Raw genomic sequence first — 19,779 nt, 5'->3', positions numbered from 1 at the left:
GTGGAGTGGCAGGGTTATGTGTAGGGAAGCCAGTATGTTTTGAGGCTCTGAGTGCGGCTGTGAAGAGGTAGGGTGTTCCAAACTCTGGATGCTTACTGGGTAAATAACTGTTTTTGTGTGCATGTTAGTTTGCAGAGTGGAATATGTGCTGCTGGTTTGCTTGTCTAGTATTTGTGAGGGTGGTGGATTTTAGTTTATCGTGAAGGTAAAATGGGATTTTGTGGTGGATGGCTTGGTTTGAAAACAGTGCAGAGTCCTTTGAAGGCAATATTTTGCGGTATGGTGAGCCGGTGGAGCTGGGCTAGAGCTGAGGTGATGTGTGAATGTTTGGAAAGTTGGAAGATGAGTCTGGCTGCTGTGTTTTATTTGTCTTGCCGGGGCAATGATACTGTTGGGGAGTCCCATGAGAAGAGAATTGCTGTAGTCCAGCTTGGAGATAACCAGTGCTTGGACAGCATTTCGGATGCCATCATGGGGAACGATGTGTCTGAGCTTTCATAGGTGTAATTGTAGGTTGCATGTTTTGGTGGCAGCAGCTATGTGGCATGTGAAGGAAAGGTGGGGTCGATGGTGAAGCCTAGGGATTTAACAGGTGTGGGAAGGGATATGTGGGGTTGTCTATGGTGAGGTTTTTGATCCAGAGGGTGAGTTTGAGTTTTGCTAGGGGGCAGATGAGGTATTCTGTTTTGGAAGAGTTTAGCTTGAAGAAGTGGGTGGCCATCCAGCTGGTGATGGTGGAGAGACAGCTTTGGATGGTAGTATATTTGAATTTTGTCTGCACATTGGTGGACATGGATGTTGGGTTTGGCAAAGATCTATCCAAGGGATTCGACATAAAGGTTGAAGAGGAGTGACAATAGGAAGGGGGTTTGTGGGACGCTTTATTTGACTGGGGTGCAGGCAGATTAAAAAGGGGGCATTGAGACAAAGTGTGTCCTGTTAGTAAGGATGGAGGTTAACCAGTCACGGTGCCTGAGAGTTTCATTGTGTGTGCTAAGATGTCCAGTAGAATGGCATGGTCGATGGTTTGGAAGGCTACAGAGAAGTTGAGGAGTATAAGTAGTGCTGTGTGTCCTTTGTCAGTGATGTTGTTGAGGTCATTGTGGTTGTGAAGTGTAGCGGTCTCTGTGCTGTATCCAGGTCGATAGCCAGATTGGAAGGGGTTGAGTAGATGATTTGTGGTAATGGGTTGTTGCAGTTGGTATGTGACAAAGCGTTCCACGATTCTGGAGCAGTATGGCAGAATAGTGATGGGCCGGTAGTTTTCTGGGAGCCTGTGCTCGAGAGATGGGTTTTCGAGGAGGGGTGAGACTTATCCAGTTTGAGTCCAGAGGGAATAGTGCCATTTGAGAGGCAGGAGTTGATGAGCTTGAGCCAGTGGGGAGCAGGGGTCGTGATAAAAGTGGATGCAGATTGAGATGGGCATGCATCATCTAGGAAGTGTGCAGGTTTTGATTTGGCAGTAACGGTGATGAGAGTGTCTGTATCAATGGGTCGCATGAGTTGGTATATTTGGGAGCAGGGCTGATCAGGGGTGGGGGGGCGGAGGGGAGGGCTTGCCTGATGTGTATTTTGGAGTTGAAGGACTTGTCCAAAGCCTTCGGGAGGTCATCTTTCATGGATATTAGGTCTGAATTTTTGTCTCTAGAAGGTCTGAATCCCTAAACACAAAATGCTCATCTCGGCCCACCCGAAGTATTGACTAATCCACCTCCTAATCCAGTTCATTGGCCATGAGAAACATTGCTGGAGGCTGCAGCCAATGATGCACACCTTGTAGCACTAAAGTTGAAAGCTCGGTGCTCCCAGGACTTGAGGTTACAGTGCCAGGTCACAGTGCAGAACTCTGTTGTTTTATGTAGAGAAGGGACAGTCAGTAGTTAGAACAAGATAGGAAGTAATTGCCCTAGATTCTACTTTATATCATTCAGAAGCTCGTAGTAGGTCCCGTTCCCTGCTTAATGAGCTATCATTCTGCAAACAATGTACTGCAACTGGAACTAGTTGAAGAACGTTTCTGCAAGCAGCATTCTCAAATAAATGTTCTATGTGTCTATTGCGAAAGTAATCCAACCCCCACCCCATTGCGCAGATCTATAGCGCACATGAGTTGGAAAATTAACTAATTTTCTGCTCTGATCTTCGGCCGCCTCCCGCCTAGCCGCTCTGGGGGACAGCCCTAGAAATGATGCTCTTTCCTTCGCCCTTCATCTACTTCCAGCTTCCCGCTCTTATTATCTGGGGGACAACCCCGCTTCCCATTGCCACTACCACATCCCTCCCCCTTTCAAACCCTGGTTCTCCACCGCTTCCACACAGTTTTGTTTTGCATCAAATTGTCCTCATTCACTTGACATTTTTCTTAGTTCTTTCATTATAATGTATTGATTTTCATATATTGAGTGACCATTTTTTGCTGTTGCGTAGGAAATGGCTGTGCATTGAACAAATACATTTGCATTTTGCAATCTGTATTTAATTCAACACCCTATTTAAAAAGGGACCTATTTGCTGCAGAAGTTAACTGAAAGGCTTTGAGAATTGTAGTTGTAATTGGTTATTTATAACTCGCTTAATACCCAGAGGTTTCTAAGCGTAGACCTGGCGATCAAACATGTGTTGCTCTGCGTCATTTTGGTTCGAAGGCGCGTTGCCCCTGAGCTATCCTCCCGGCCCTCAAACTCATTTAAAAGAAAACTAGAGGTCATATATTGTGTTAGGTTAGGTGAAGTTTTGTGAGGGCTGATAACACAATAGTACAATAGTTGTCCTATTAATTTTTGTTTGAAAAAGAACCTTGAATATATTAAGAAGTTTATAGCTTGCAAATTTATTCAAAGAATGCCAGGAGCCATTTTACAAAAAGTGGTAATTCCATGGATGGGTCCACCAACATTAGCACTTAACATGTGTTGGGTTAACTCTGTGCAATTGTAATCCGCTTTATATTTTGTTTTTACACTTTATTTCGCAAAAAGTGTAAATGCTGCCTCATTTTCACATGGCAGACACCGTTTCAATGAATCTTAAAAGATCTCTGGGTTTTACGCTGGTCCGAAAATGCCAATCGGGTAAAACCATGTGGTATTTGAAGGAGTAGTGCAACTGCACAACAGCAATGTATAATCCGTACAGTGCCCTCACTCCATCTCCAAATAGAATGTTAAACCCCAGAGCACAAAAGCATGGCGTAAACCACTTATGCCTTGGTTTTACACTTTACTTCTACGCTCTGTAGACTTAGAAAATGAGCCCTTGATATTTAGACTTTCATGCTGAGAAGTCGATCTCATATTTCACTTTGAAATGACCTTCCTTTATATTTGGACTTTTAGTTGCATATTACATGGAGGGCAGGGATACCTTCCAGCTGATCTATCGCTGGACCAAGTCTGTGGATCCTAGATTGAAAAAAGGTCCTTGGACGAAAGAGGAAGATGAGGTAAGTTCCCAGACTTCCTTTTTTTGTATTTCAAATTGTAGACTAAGACTAGCTATTTCGTTTTATATTTTTTAGAATTTGATGTGATCTGCCCACCTATATATTTCGGATATGCCTTTGTAAAAGCTGTAAGATTTGAAAGCAAGGCAATGCTTTCCAAAAATTTGAATATGAGGAGATTGTTGTATAAGCAACAGATCCCTGTTGTACTGAGCTGATTAGTCATTGCATACTTAACTTTGGAAAATGTTAGGAAAACAAATTTGACTTCGGAGAGGAATACAGACTAAATGAATAAAGGGTGTGTGCCGGTGAACATAGTAAAGCTTTTGAAAGAGCAGCCTGTTCCAGACTCTTAGCTGACAGAGAGACCAGACTTAATAACCATCCCCTTATCCCTGGCCCTGCTGATGCCAGCTGGGCAGCACACCCTCAAGAAACACTGCTCTCATGAAGCCCTTCGGCCATCCCTTGGAGACCCAAATGAAGACACACTGAGTGCCCCGACAGCTGACTGTGTCCAGGACATGTGACGGGTAAAGACCAAGGCTAGAGTTAGACTAAGAACCCAAAGGGAACCTTGGCACTTGTAGGAGTTATTTTCCTACTGGAACTGCCACTGCGGGATCTCAGCTGCAACTTTTGCTGCAGGGGCAGTTGCTGGGCACAGCTGCACCACACTCCTGCTTAAGCAGCTCTACGTCTTTTTCAGTAATTCTGCATCTTCCATGGCTTCATAGTGGCCCATGGCTTCATAGTGGCCCTGATTCCGTGAAGAATCCTCAGAGAAGCTTTATTTGGCACAAGTCAGGAGATGCGCTAGCCTTGCGACAGGTGTCAGCCCAATTCTCATAGATCATCGGAGATGCGCTCATTCAGATGCCCTTTTACCCCTTTGTGCATTTAAGGGCGCATTTTAGGGCATTTTAAAAGTGAATCCCGAATTCACAAACTGGATGCGCTTTTAAATGCCCTGAAACGAGGAGCATCCCGCTGCGTCTTTTGAAAGAGATGCAGGTGGAGGGACAAATCGGGGCAGGGTCATGATTTGTCTTTGAACCCGCAGCTGTCTTACTAGCATTTGGGGGATGGAAATTCTTTTTTTCCCAATCATTTCACAGAGATCCCCTTTTCTCTGTGAAATGGGCTCCCAGCAACTACGTGTTTGCTGGGAGCCTGTCCTACATTAGTGTCGGGAGCGTATGCAACGGGGCTGGACAGCGCATCCTTGTGCCACTGTACAGCACCTCCTGAAATGTCTAAAAATGGTGCAAATGACAGAAGCACGTTCTCTGCGCTCCTTTAATTTGCGCTAGCGCTAAAATGCGCTCGATCAGGTTTTGAGAATCTGGCGCCGAGCCTGCGTCTGGAAAAATGTCTGAGAAAAGACTCCCGGGTAAGACTGTCTGCCAGAATCGATGGCCATGGGTCTAGGCTACCTAGCAGAAGACGTTGCTACAGCTGAACAAAGTTACTTCACACATTTGTTTGTTTTTATGCATTGAGTGTGCTTGGAGCAGGAGCTGAAAATATCCTATGACAAAAGCCAACAGTGACTGACATTGGTACGGACTCGGGTTTGACGAACCAGTTCAAATTTGATTGGACCCTATCTAAATAATTGGGGGGGTCTAAATTAGTTTGAATAATTGAAACCATTTGGATCTCACTTTCTAAAGTATTCTAAAGATTTGAACCCAGAGTTGAGTGCCTGGTCGACCAGCACGAACTATTGTCCTATTTTCCTGTTTTATATAATTTCTTTGAATATTGTTTTGTTTTTATTTAATTTCATATGTTATTCTGATAATTGGCCTTTTTCTCAAGACAAAGCAATTCGAACTTAATTCTTACAAATGGAGACCTATGGTTTGAACCATACACAAGTGAATTGACTGTTTTAAGACTTGGTTTGCCTGCCCTCCTCAGTCAGCTCTACAGGGGTTTGAAAGGTTAGAACTAATTTGAACTATGATTTTTATTGATTAAGAAATATGATCTGCATTGAGAACTTGAAGGCTTGTCCACCATTCGTGCTAACTAGCTTCAAAAGCTTCAGTGAAGTTCGGCCACCAACTTGGCTTGCGGAGTCTTCTCTCTTTCTCCTAAAAGTGGAGAGGCTGGAAGACAGCATGATGCCATTGCGTCTTCCCCTTACCACTAGGGCAGACACTTGCCTGCAGCGATACGTCATGTGTGCAGATGTGCTTATCACCTGTACACCACCCGTGACTTGAATCAATCCTCGTCTTTTTCATGCACCAACACATGATACAATTAAGTCTTAAGAGAAACAGCAGAGTCTGGCGGGGGAGAAGAAAGGGGGTTAAAGATGACTTCACATGGACATTTGTAAGGTGGAGCAACAAAAGAATGTAGGTAGGAAAAGGAGTGTGGAGTAGTTTGTGATATAGGACCTCATTATGATTACGGCGGTTACCCGCTGGTGCTGCCGGCGGGTTGCCGCCGTACCCGGAACACCTGATCTGCCATCTGACTTCCCAGTGCCACCGGAACATTACAGGTCCTGGCGGAGCGGGAAGTCAGGAGGGGGATTCGGTAAGTCTACCGGACCCCACGGGAATTGGAACTCAGAAGCACGAGCAGCGTTGCTGACGGTGCCAGGACTTCCATGACAACTCTGCCTGCCGGGCCGCTGTGCCTGGCAGGCAGCTGCCCCGCCACAAAGACTTGTTGTGTGGCGGCCCAGAAATAAGGGTGCTGGTAAGCTTACCGGCACTCTTGTTTCCAGGCCACCACTCTCGTAATGAGGCCCATACACTTTACAAGAGAACTACATTGTTGCTCTTGAATGTGTAGGCATTGCATGGGATCTAAGATGGGGGAATATCATTCATTTTAAAAAGTAGAAAGTGAAAGGGAATGTTGTAGCCCTATGGACTGAGGGGAGGGGTCATTATAGTGGGATAATGACCACCACCAAGTTACGGCTCGCGGCGAAGCCAAAGTTCATAATTTGGGTAAGGGTCATTATCCCAAGCGATAATTACCCCTCCCCAGCTCTATAATGTTATTAGCACGTAGTGGTAGAGGTAATAGATGTTTTGGAGTTTTGGTTGTTAAGTAGACATGTTTCTTTAATACTGGGCAAAGTAAGTAGGCAACATAGTAAATGAAATGTGGTTTTATTTTGCGGTATTGAAATTACATTAAGCATTTAAATTTCAAGCTTGATTGAACTGAGCTTGCATTTTATGTAAATATAAATGAGTCCACTGTTAGAAAGCTAAAGCATTTTACCTGTTGTAACTTTCTCTTTTGCGTGTTAAATAGGATGTTGCAGCAAAATAAAAGATCCTCTCAGAGAGGAAGCGGCTTGTTAAAAGAAACCTTGCCTGGAAATTACGTTGTTGTTTTCGGGTCTGCTTTTGTAGACAGAATGTTCGGAACGCAGTCAATACCAGTAGTTATTGACTGCACTCCAAACATTCCGATTGGCTGAGAGGAGGCCAACAACGATCTCCATGTGCTAATGTTATTAATGGAATATCCGCAGTTGGTGGGTCAGGATGAATACACTAGAAGTGAATTGTGGTTTAGTTATAGGTGATTAAGAGGGGGAACAGAGGGGCCTTAAACATGGATAAGTGTGGCAGATTGAGTGTGGTAATGCAGCAGAAGGGACTATCATTTATACCTACAGTTGCATTTCTGCATTCTGGTGTGACAAACTCAACTTTACCATAGGATAATTGCAGGGTGGTGGCGTTCGTCTGAACATTTTCTATCAATAATATCTTTTTTTTTGTCATTAATGCAGAAATTGTTAAAAGCTGTTTCCGTTTACGGGGAGCGCGACTGGTATAAGATCCGAGAGGAGGTCCCTGGTCGGAGTGATTCCCAGTGCAGAGACCGGTAAAGAAGTGTGGCAGCAATATTGCTGTTAACCAAATAAAAATGCAAAGTACACTTGTTCAGCAAATGTATAGTTTAATTTCTTGTATTCTGGGTTCTTCTCTCAAGGAGTGAAGTTGTCAATCATTTGTTTCACTTTTTGTGTAAAATACATTCACAACCCTTTGCAACTTTATGATGTAATCACTGCAGCATTATAAAAGATATGCCATCTGCATCTCAATAAGCGTGGCAGCAGGGAGACGCGATGTGATTGTGACGTAGATGTGCATAACATATGTTACCATTAAATGTCCTAGTTTAACATACTGTGTCATGGTGCATAGCTCTCCCACTGTGGGTATCTGCAATTTTCTTCCATTGCCCTTCCAGTGCTTGGATCTCTTTTTTTTTTGTAGCCCCCCTCTATAATCGGTACATGCCCTCACCTTACATGTAATGTTTGACCATCCCACTGCTGGACACTTCCCATGTGATTGGTGCCAAAAGAAAAAAGAAAGATCATGGCCCTCATTCCAAGGTGGGCGATAAGGGATACCGGGCACCGGTAAGGAGACTGGTGCCGGTAATCCCTTACCGCCCTACCCTTAGCGGGTCCCACCATTAATGGCTGGTCTGACCAGCCGTTGTGGACGGGATCCGTTAAGGGACCAGGGCGCAAATAACGGGCTCGCAAGTCGCGAGCCCGTTAGTTGCACCCTCCCCATTGCCATTTGAGCCCTATGGGGGCTCAAATGGGAATGGGGAATGGCATTTTCAATGGGGACTTACCAGTCCCGCAAAGGTCGGACTACACCGGTAAGTCCCCATTGAACCATACCGGTGCCGGACCCGTTATTGGTGGCAGTCATGGCGCAAATTGCGCCATGACTACGACCAACCTCGGAATGAGGGCCCATGTGCATGATTACGTGAGGCATGCATGCAGTATTCTTCAGCATCGACTCTTTCACAGATTTGCATGCTTTGCACATTCCCTGTTGTCGGGCTGTGAATCCTCATTACAGTTATACATTACCAGTAAATGGCCACCTCATTCCAGGCCACTTGCCTACCAGCCACTGAGTTGGATGGCCCCTAACCACTGCCGCGAGGGGCCATCTTCCGATTTGAAGTGCACATTGTGCTTAGCGGAGATTGACAGACGGGGAGTTCACCCTGCCATGCCCCTCCAAAGATTTACCCTCTACTGGGCTTGCTTTCTCATACTGCCCCTACCGCATTTATGCATTTCTGACCAGGATCGAGGCACTTCCAAGACCAAGAAGTATATTTCGGAGCCTGTGTGTCTTGGGGCATCAGTAATGAGAAGAGCAAAGACAGTCATCAACACTGCCTATTATGGCAAGCCAGAAGAAGGACTCGCACCAGAGGACATTGGTACATGTAGGTTTATTTAAATAAAAAGGAAACATTTCTTATTATCCCTATTGCTAACGGGGATATCCCTGCCTTTCTAAACTAAACTAATGTTTAGTCTCTTGATAGAGAATGCTCAGTCTTTCCAAGACTTCCTCCTGGATCGTGGTCCGATAATATATTTAACCAAAGGTTCCTTTCTAGGTAAAACAGATCTTGTCAGTCTTATCACAAAGTTCCTTAGAATTTCCCACAGAATATACTAATCGCAAGTTCCTGCAATTACAATAAAAAACAATCTTCTTTATGTGGGGGATATTTCCCTGATCCTCTTCCACTAACTTGTCTGCTCTCTCCACACTTCTATCAGTTTCCGGTTTCTGGTGTCCTCAATTATCTCCGGCTCACTCTGTTGGTACTTCCCTTGTAAGTCGATTGGGGTCTCCTAACCCACTATTCTATTGAGTTCAACAGTGTTCTTGTGACTTTTCTGGGTGTCTGACTCTCTCGAGTCCCTGTGAAACTTCTGCCTGGTGAGCCATTGAGGCTTCTCAGGCTCCCACCACCCCTCGTGTGCCTGGGCTCTTTCTCGCTCTTCAGTTCACTGTGGCCCCCTGTTGAGGTTAGGGCCTTGTTTCACTCTCTCCCCCATTCACCTGGGCAACCTGCGTACCTGTGATGTGGTGGTCCCTGCTCCAGGGAAGGTCAGTCACGGCACCAGTGGTAGCATCCGGCTTTGTTCGTCACACCCCGCTATTGGAAGTAGGCGGTCTTCCCCTTCTGCAGACCTTGCTCTTGTTCCTCTCTGGCTCTCTGCTTGAGAACGGAGGGCCTCATACTCCGGTCGACTCAGGACTCTGCGTCTCTTGACAGGCTCTGGGCCCACCACGTCTCATTTGTATTTGTATTTTATTTATTTGTAGAGTGCGCCAGGCTCCCAGGCATCAGGGCCCATAATCTTGTAGAACAAAGTTACAATTACATACAATAACGAGAGAGCTGGGCTCAACCTATTTACATGAACATATAGATATGAACCAAATGAACAGTGTGACAACATAAGTTGAATACAGGGCAAAATAAACAATGAGACAATAATGCAATATGATCTCTAACTTAAAAGTTAGGGACAGCAGGCCGTGTCATAGTGGGTAAATCAAATATTTTGTGCGAAGAGCCATGATTTGATTTTATTCTTGAAAGATTGGAAGGAAGGCTCAGTTCTGATAGCGTTAGGGAGAGAGTTCCAGAGCTTGGTGGCTAGGGCAGGGAAGCTCACACCCCCAGCGTTTGTAGTTTAAATCTGGGCAAGGATCGGCTGTGTGTTTGAGCCGCTCTCACGGGACGGGCAGGAGTGTGGATGGTAAGGCGGTTGGATAGGTAGGAAGGGGCCTTGTTAGTCAAGCACTTGTGCGTCAGGGCAAGAGTTTTCATAGAAATTCTATGCTTGACTGGAAGCCAGTGTAGATTGGTTCTGAAGTCAGAGATATGTTGGGTTCTAGGAATATTAAATGCCGCTCTAATGGCATTGTTTTGTGTGATTTGTAGTTTGTTGATGTTGGACTGGCTAGTCCCAAGATAGAGGGCACTACAATAGTCTATCTTGGACATGATGAGAGTTCTAGCCAATGTGATACAATTAGGAGTGGTCATAAATGGTCTACAGGCCAAGGTAAGTTTGCAAGTGTAGGCCGAAGCTGACCTAACTGCATTGGTTTGTCTGGTCAGAGATAGAGTGGACTCAAGATAGATACCTAATGTTTTTGTATCCTTGCAGACCTTAATGACGTTGCTGTCAATGATGAAAGACTTAAAGGAGTGGTCTAGTTCATTGAGGCATTGAGTGGTGCCTATTATGAGGAGCTCCGTCTTGTCATCGTTGAGGCAAAGCTCATGTAGGGCCATCCAGGCCTGAATGACAAGGTATACATCATTCAATGATTTGGTGTCAGCTGTATAGTCTCCCGTGATGGGGATGAGTATCTGGGTGTCATCGGCATAATTAGTGTATGAGACACCCAGATAGTCGGAGTGCCTCCTGGTGTCTTCGGCTCCTTGCGGCCTCGCTTGTCCTACCCTTGTATGCCTTTTCCATGAACTTCCTACATCTCCCTTTGGCGTTATCTTGCTTCTGCAGTCTTGCTGGCTCAGCAGCTCTGCGCGACTCCTCCCCTGATCCACGCTCTCACGTCAGGGAGTTGTCTTGACTCTGGGATTCCCCTGCTCCATTCAGGGGTCCTTTGCCCTTTATTCATCCTCCGCTCCTCTGATGGGGTGTGCACGGCAGGTGTTTTCAACAGGAAGGGGATTCAGCATTGCCTTGTGCCAAACACTGAGAGGTTGTGTCCTCTCTTTTAGCTCCCATAGAAGCGGAAAGTACATTTGGTATAGGGAGTTCCCTATGGGAATGGGAGACCGTGTCCCCTATAGGTGAATCACCCATAGGGGAATCACTCCCAGTGAGGTATTCCTTTCCAAGACCCATCGGGAGGGGTTTGCTGAGCGGGCTCACCTCCGTAGCTTTAAAGGGAGTGGCCCTCCCTAGAGTGGAAGGGACTCTGGATTCGTCACAGTATGTTGTCTGCAAACATAGCCTACTGTGGAGGACTGTGGGCTACGGCAGGGCTTCAGTGCTAAGACTCAATGGGACAGGCAAAGAAACAGTTTACCATGCTAAATACAAATCTTCAGGATGTTTGTACTGCATGTTAGGAGTGTTTTCGCAGAAAGGACCATGACGTATATGGAGTCTTTGTTTCAGTATGGCTTCATGTTTAACAGTGTTTGTGTTCAAGTAGAGGGTGTTTGACACAGTATGTTTGAACTGCATGCGATAATGCAGGGTAAATGTGTAGTAGCATCCATGTGCCTGTTGAAATTGTCCAGGTGGCGGCTTTGTGTGGAAAATGGAAGTACAATATATATCTTGACAATTGTGTCCACTTTTGTATGAGTGGAACTTGCTGGTCAGTGCAGTTTAGGTCAGGCGGTTAGCTCGGGGACAGCGAGATGATGTCTTGCAAGATGGGTTTGATCCCAGGTTTGGCGGAGGAGTCCAGCAATAGCACGATGTAATTAACCAATAAGTGAGGAAAGTCTGGATGAAGAGGACATTTGGTGTTAATTGTGTGGGTGAGTGGGGACTTTATGAGTAGAATGTTTGTGTGGATTTCATTGCATGGGGTTGCTTGAAGTGAAATCTATTTTCATTTATTTGGTGTATTTTTTCAGTGAAATCGGTTAGGTTTCTATGAATGACTGTGCATTTCTGACATAGCCTTGATATGTTCAGTATAGCGACCTTTTTTATGACATGTTCCCAAGTCTCGAATTTAATGCTGGCAAGTAGCTATTTGCAGGTTTCTGATCTTCATTTACCAGTTTAACAAAACAGGTTGCAGTACTTGCCAGTTACATTTCCAGCATCCTTAAGTCATTGAAGCCTAGCTGGGTGTGTTTAATATCTCCTCTCTGTGTCTCTACAGAAGTCACAGAGCTTGGGTTTGGGAGACCGTTTTGTTTCCTCCAGTATCCCGCACTGCCCCCCTGGTCCTCAAACTGATCCTAATGGGCTGTACTCATTATCCCCCGACTATATCCGCCAAGTCCACGATAGACAATCCAACTTTCGCCCTCTGTATAGTACAGAGACAGCCCTACTAGATCTGCACTCACACATGCTAGGAATAACCGATAAGGGTGAAGCGGGTCTGCTGGTCCTTTTGGATCTTTCAGCGGCATTCGATCTGGTGGACCACCAGAGCCTCTTACACTCCTTAAGTAGTTGTGGCAGGGCCTAGGAATCTGAGGGTTCGCCAGTTCAAAGAATTAGCTTTAGACTGCCTGAGCAGCACTCCAAACCAAGAGGTAGACAGTGATGAGAGAAGGAGTCCACCCTCACCCACAGCAGGGATGTGTTAACTGTGACACAAGCTGTCCTCTGCCAGGGGCATCAGGGGAACATGATGTATGGCAACATGTGGTTGGAGGAAGGAGTAGGAATGCAGTGTAGGTCTATGCACCGGGCTGGTGGCAACAGCATTACAGACGTCACATATTGTCTAGACGGAACTGCGATTTATCAGTGGAGGTTCGAGTAGAAGGTTGCAGTTGGGCATTGAATTCTCTATTTCGCTCCTTTTTTTCTGGGAGAGTGAGCCTTGTACTTTCACAAGTTCCACAGAGGTCCCTAACATGTGTGCACGCCCAACAGCTACCTGCAGTCCAGTCATATACGTACGGCCATCTTCAACATCACATAAACAGGTGTTGGTGAAGTAAAGGACATCCAGGAATCCAGGTAAGATTTTCTTAAGTATTTATTTCCAATAATGAAGGCCCTCCTGTCTCAGTATCATGCCAATCAGAAAACCAAGAAAACATCTTCCGTGTTACTTGACACGTAGTGAAGAATATTAGTCTTCCCACCAATGTGACCCTCTGGATGTCTTAAATACACATACAGATGGACTAATTGGTTGGAATATGGATCCCACGGAACACCAGGCTGTAAGGAGGAAAAAGTCACTGTTAATGACACGTCGAATTACAGTGCGCAACATTATCTATCTAAGCACTTTCTAACCTGTACTGGATGATGACTTTGACCTAGAATATTGGAGAATGACAGCCAGGGGAAGTAGTTGGATCTAAACAAGTAAAGCAAAGTATCAGCAAAGTACACTAACCTGAAGTACACTGATATGTAATAAGTAGGAGTAGATCTTACTAAGGAATCCGATGAAACTTCATAAGAATAATCGGAAAAGATGAAGAACCAGGAAAGCCAAATATGGAAAGATTGAACTGCGGTGTAACAAAGGCAGTTCCTTAATCCAGGAAGAAACAAAGTAAACTAGAGTCTCCCTCGGTGCGCACGTTCGCGTCCTCACAGATAGTCCAGAGAAAAGAAGAAACGGCTGATCCCTCGGTGCGCGCGTTCACGTCCTCAGAGATGGTCCTGAGAAAGGAAGAAAGCGTTGATCCCTCGGTGCGCGTGTTTTTGCGTCCTCAACTATGAGAAAAGTGTCACAGGTGCTCTCTTGGTGTGCCAGTTCGCGTATTCAATGAAGGCGAAGTAATCGATGAACAGCTGATGTGGCAGAGTTCCAAGTCGCCAGAAACCAGTGGTTAGAACCCATTCGAGGCTGCAGGGACAGAAGAGCAGGTAAGGCAACAAGTTAAGGGGTAAGGCTTAAGACCGGTCGTGGACGTTCCAAGTTCAGGTAATTCATAAATCAAGAAATAACCAAGTGCCAAATCCAACAAGGGCAGAGCGAAAACAGTATCCAAAAACCAGGCAAGAAATTCGGCAACGTGAAGTTTCCATGACAAAAATACGGCGTACTGAGAAAAGTTCAGAAGCGCTGTCTCCCTCTAAAACAGAACTGATAAGGACCTGATCACATGTCTCGTCTGGTCCGTCCCATGTGTAACGGATGATACTGTTTCTGTGGCAACCGCCATCTGTCCATCAAACGGCCAATACGGAGAGTTTTCCTTAAAGGGAAAGTACGTTTAGAAGTGATATCATGAAAACGGTCTTGGTTCTTTCTGTAACCTGGCTTCCCTGCATGAGAGGAAGCCATATTTCCACAACCATAACCACGAACCATGAATCAGATGAATATCACTCTGCACACGTGAACAGCTAAATGTATACACAATCTATTGGAATCTTATCACATTCCATGAAACCCTCAAAACTACATAACAAGTTGACCTGTGTTGAGGCGAGACTCTCCCCAGGGGGACAAACGACAGTGGATGCGGAGGTGAAAGTCCAAGGGGAGTATATTGAAGAGAGAAGATACTCCAAACAAGGGAGCTGCACCATTCCCTTCTCAAGCCCTTGGGCAACTGCTGAATACTGTCTCGCACGCAGAGCGTCAGACAGGAGCATTCAAAGGATGCTCCTGGTGATTCGCTGTGCGAGTGACAGCAACCCAGGGACCCTTCGAGGGGTAACCAACACATGCGGCGCAGAGCACAGAACATTCACGTGCGGGTGCAGCCACACAGAAGTAACCCTCTACAACCATTGTTTACCAACAGGTTGAACATAACATGCAGTGCTGTGGCAACATAGACAACATGTTTATGGATGTTCTTCTTACTGTCTGATAACATGTTTATTTACAGGTGATGAGCTTTGTTTATTATTGTTGGCAAAATTGTTACAGTTGGTTTCCTACATTGCCTTATATGGTTTTACATACAGTTTTCTATATGCTTATCTAATTTAAAGATACTATGTGTAATTGTTTTATAAACATTTCTTCAGACTAAGTTTGACTATATAACACACATCCCTCTCTGTGGGGAAGAACACCAGTCAACCTGATCTCACTGCAGACCTCAAAGATATTCTTTCTTTGTTCCAAGTGCGGCCATCACTCAGAATCACAGGATTATTCTACACTTTATTTACCCTTGGAGGCCCTAGGAATTTACTCTCACCTTTCAACCCTCTTGTTGGTCTGTGTACCCAGACCTTATTGCCTATATCAAGTCTGGTGAGCATAGCCTTAAATGTATCATCATGCAACCCTTCAACAACCTCATTCATAGCACTTACCCTTTCTCTTATTTCTATCTTATCCATTTCTACATACCGCTTTCTCCCTAGCCAAGGGGGAGATGCTGAGGTTGCAGCATTCCTTCTCCTGAGAACCTCCTATGGTATGAGACCCGTTGTCGTATGTGAAGCCAGCCTATATGCCAACACCATGTGGTCTTCTCACTGCTTGCCCTCGCACACATTTAATAAGGGTGCGATTGAATCTCTCCACAATGCCATTAGTGGAAGGATGGAAAAGTGACATTTTGTGATGTTCTACAACTGGATTCTTCATAAAGAAATGAATGAATCTTTATGTAAATTGGACTCCATTGTCCGTTAAAATCTTTTTTGGTATACCTTCCCGCTGGTACATATCGTCCATAAATTGCACCACCGGCCTGGAATCTCCCTCATTTACACATTTTACTTCAACCCACTTGGAAAACAGGTCCACTGACATGGTTACATATTTCTTTATTCCCTTGCTGTTCAATGCCCAAGAAATAGCAAAATCCCCATATTGCTAAGAGAACTGTGGATGTCCTATTGGATTGAGTGGTTGAAGGTGTGTTTTGAGCACCTTATCAGATGCTGCACATGTGGTGCATTGTTTGATCAGTTGTTACATCTGTGCCTAACCATGGCCACCAATAATCAGAACGAAGTCAGCCCTTGGTTTAAGAAACTGCCAAGTGACTGGCATGTGCAAGTTCTAATAATCTCCTCCTTACACCTATTGGTGGTACAATGTGACCTGCTCTTACGTGATGACCTTCTATGCCAAGATAATACCTCAGCTTGTGGAATGACTTAGACCCTCCTCACAAGTCCATCCAGCCCAATTGTTCAATACCAATTCTTTAACCTTGGACAGTTCTTGGTCTTCATCAAGAGCTATGTGCCATTCATCTTGTGCAATGGTATCCTCGCAAACAAAGAATACTTCTTGAATGGGTACTACAGCGGCTTCATCATTTGCACCAACAGAATATCTAGATAAATAGTCTGCAATCATATTTTATTTGCCAGCAATATGTTTGATTTCAAAGTTGTGACCTTGTACTGATGTTACCCAATTGATGATTCTTCTGGACAGCCCCACTAGGCCTTAGGAGGTGAAGACTGTAACAAGGGGCTTGTGGTCAGTCAAGACAGAGAATGTTCTGCCCCACAACGTTTTAAACGTTTTAACTGTCCAAACAACTGACAATGCTTCTATTTCAATGACCGAGTATCTGCGCTCAGCATCTTTGAGGGATCTCGAGGCAACAATGTGATTACCTCTTGTGGTAATCTTGGTTGGGCACGTGCCTGCGCCACTTGTGTGTGTGGAATGTTATCATTAGAATGGGTCTGTGCAGACCGTTTTCTTTTACAAATAAACCGTGGCATGCCACTTTAAGACTTACCTGTTCTCTGTAGTCTTTGTTCACCCATCGTGTCCACCACATTTTTGGCGACAAGTTGCCCAGGCACCCCACAGTAGAGGACCCGGAAGAGTGTGCAGACAGGGGGCCTACCCCTCTGCCCTGTCCCCAACGGAGATGCGCCCCACACCTGAAAAGAAGGCAAGCAGGTCCTGTTGGTCCACGGGACCCGCCGCAGCTACAGCAAATCGGTGGCCTGACCGCAGCGAAGGTGTGCCCCACGCCCTGGAAACAAGGTGAGCAGGTCCCATTGGTCCACGGGGCCCACCACAGCTGAAACAACAGTGATTACTCCAGAGACATTGACGTAGGGCTGGCATTTGTATGTCAGATCGAGTGCTGGGCATGCCCACCGCTGAGCACCTCCCTAACTTAACCCCTGTCACCTGTAGGCTCCGAGAGGTACTGCAGTTCTGTACATGTGTTGCAGGATCCACAGTGCATTGATGAGTATCTAAAAAACAGTGACTGGCATCATACAGGGCACCCAAGCCAGAGCCCCTCCCTATTTCCTGTCCAGCCCAGGTGAGCCATCCATATTGTGGAAATTGTGGCTAGATGCCTTTAAAGTGTACTTGAGGGCGGCTCAGGGGCTAGTTACATCGATGACCAGAAGGAAGCAGCCCCGTTGAACTGTCTGGGCATGTAACGCTCACCTGATTCCCGCAGAGGCGCCGGTCTTGACTGGGTGAATGCCGTATCTTCAAGGGTGATGTGTAACACACGGTTGGCTCTTTGGGCTGGACCTCTGTGCACTGTATGTCTGACTCGAAAAGTAAGATGTCTGCAGATAGAAAATATGGGATTAATGAACTGGGGTTATTGGGTGCCTCTCTCCTCTTCCCTTTCTCTTCTCCTGTAGAACCCCAAAGGTTAACACCCTCACCTTAGGTAAGTGAACGCCGAGCTCTCCATCTGCCTCGGGGCAGGGTGCCGTAACCAGTTTCTTCACTGGATAAGGGTGCAGGCCTCTTGACCTCAGAGGACTGCTGTCCGTCGTTAACTGCACGAACGGTAAGTTCTGGGCGCTTTCAAATGTCTTAAAAGTCTTTTGTAATGATATCTCTTGTTTTGCAGGGTTCCGGCGATGGCGGATGGCGGGCTGATGAGAGTTGAGGATCGAACCCGCGTGAGGAATAGAAGCGCCTGGAAGCACGTAAGTAAGCGCTTGTAGCCTGCTTCACGATGCGCACTAACTGTCCCTTTTATCTTGCAGGTACAAGTTCGGAGCTTAAGAGAAGCTGAAGGGTGCTGGAATACCCACTGGATTCGGCGTGGGAAGGAGTAATGGCACGTGAGTAATAAAGTTGCCCAATGTCTTTAAACGCACCTTCTTTTGTCTTTCAGATGCGGGATGCAGCGCCGAAGGCCTCCGGAGCGTGCGAAGAGCTGGTAAGCCTTTGTCTTTCAGATGCCGGAATGCAGCGCGAGGCGTTGGTGACAGCCGATGGACCAGGTAAGTGAAGAGCTGTCACTGAAGACCGTAATGCTAACCTGTTCTTTCTTGTCTTTATAGGTGTTGCTGAAGACTGGATTCAGGATGGTAAGCCTTTTTCCTTAGGCCCAGTATCAGATGCAGAAGACACGATGAGCGTTCTGCTGCAGAGGATGCAGAATAACGCAAAGCAAGATTCATCCATCGGGTGTGGTTTAAATAGCCTCCTGTAGTGCTTAGTGTCTCCTTCCACAGCCACGCCTAGGTAAGAAAAGAGTTCCTGCTTTCCAGAAGAGTTCCAGTGTTCTGAACCTAGGGAGTGGCTCCTGCCTCACCCAACAGGAAAAGTAGTCCCAAACAGAAGAGGATCAGGGGTTCAACTGGCAGGTAAGTAAGCAGCATGGTCTGCTGCAGGTAAGTCCACCCAAGCATTATGAGCCCGGCGCTTCCAGCGCTGGGACTGGGCATCTTTAGGAGCCTGGTGCCACTGGCGCCAGGACAGGGTCCAAAAGGTCCCAATTGGGACGCGGCACTCGGAACCGGGGTTATGGGTCTGCTTCCAAGGGAGTCGGGCAAGTCCTGATCTTTTGGAAGCAGAGATCATGACAGGGCATGGAGGGCCTGCACATTTTCAGGCATTTGCCAGGTGACAATGTCTTGGTACAAACTGGGGGAGAAGGTGAAAACATTGTGAGTGCATATTAGACTGGCCTTAAGAAACTTACTAAGCATTTCGGCAAGCAACTCAATGTCCTACTCGAACGCTATAATTTTTTCTCAAGAGTGCAAGGAGCAGATGAGTCAATGGACAGTTATGTCCCTGCGCTCAGAACCCTCATTGCTACAGGTCACTTCACTGGGACTCTGGAGGAATACTTAAGGGACCGCATCATGATGGGGAAATGCAACACCAAGATAAGGGAACGACAAGGACCCCCCCCTTAGAGAGAGCCTTAGATAGGGATAGAGGAGTCTACCAAAAACATTAAGGCCATTACACTCAAGGATGGTGCATCGAGCAGTGGAGGATGGACATGTTTGCAAGCAGTATATCCAGGCAAAGGGGGGAGAACCACTAAAGGAGCAGCGGGACAAGGAGGAACACATCCAAATGTCAGTGGGAGAAATAAAAGGAGCTGCAACCGGTGTGAGTGGAACAGTCACACCACAGGGTCCACGGTATGTCCTGCTGCGCCCGCACAGTGCAGACGCTGCGGTATGAGGGGGCATGTTGCAAGGCACTGCAGAGTAAGCAAGGATAGTATCCATGCACAACATAATTTTCGCATGCAAAAGGGAAATGTTCACATGGTGGAAGATCCGGAATACAAGGGGGAGAACACTAATCCCGCAGAGGAGAGCATGGTCCTGCAGGAGAGAAAAGGAGTGAACCTTGGGTCATGGTGAAAATCAACTGCGCGGACATTGAAATGATAATCGACTCAGGGTCACTGTACACCTCGATGGCTCCGGAACTGTATGAGGAGACAAATAAGAAGTCAGTGGACACATTGTCACCCCCGGATATAAATCCAAGCGCCTACAGGCAAGCTCCCATCAAGGTCTTAGTGTCACGACCCTCGCCCAAAACCCCCTATGGCAAACCCATTGGCCAGGTGGAGTCGGGACTCGGGCCTCTAGAGCCAGGCATCCTTTTCCAAACCCTCATGGGGCCACT

General features: G+C 46.2%; 1 protein-coding gene across 1 annotated transcript in view; it reads left to right on the top strand.

The window, feature by feature from the left end:
• Positions 1–19,779, top strand: part of SNAPC4 (small nuclear RNA activating complex polypeptide 4) — a 676,731-nt gene that overhangs the window by 238,707 nt on the left and 418,245 nt on the right. The window contains exons 12-13 of the mRNA XM_069609574.1: positions 3,336–3,442; positions 7,224–7,318. Coding sequence (XP_069465675.1) covers positions 3,336–3,442; positions 7,224–7,318 — 202 coding nt within the window. The remainder of the gene's footprint in view (positions 1–3,335; positions 3,443–7,223; positions 7,319–19,779) is intronic.

Source organism: Ambystoma mexicanum, chromosome 8, assembly GCF_040938575.1.
Source record: "Ambystoma mexicanum isolate Mex_15411 chromosome 8, UKY_AmexF1_1, whole genome shotgun sequence".
Lineage (NCBI taxonomy): Eukaryota > Metazoa > Chordata > Amphibia > Caudata > Ambystomatidae > Ambystoma > Ambystoma mexicanum.
Note: the sequence above shows the minus strand (reverse complement) of the source record. Positions and strands in the feature narration are given on the sequence as shown.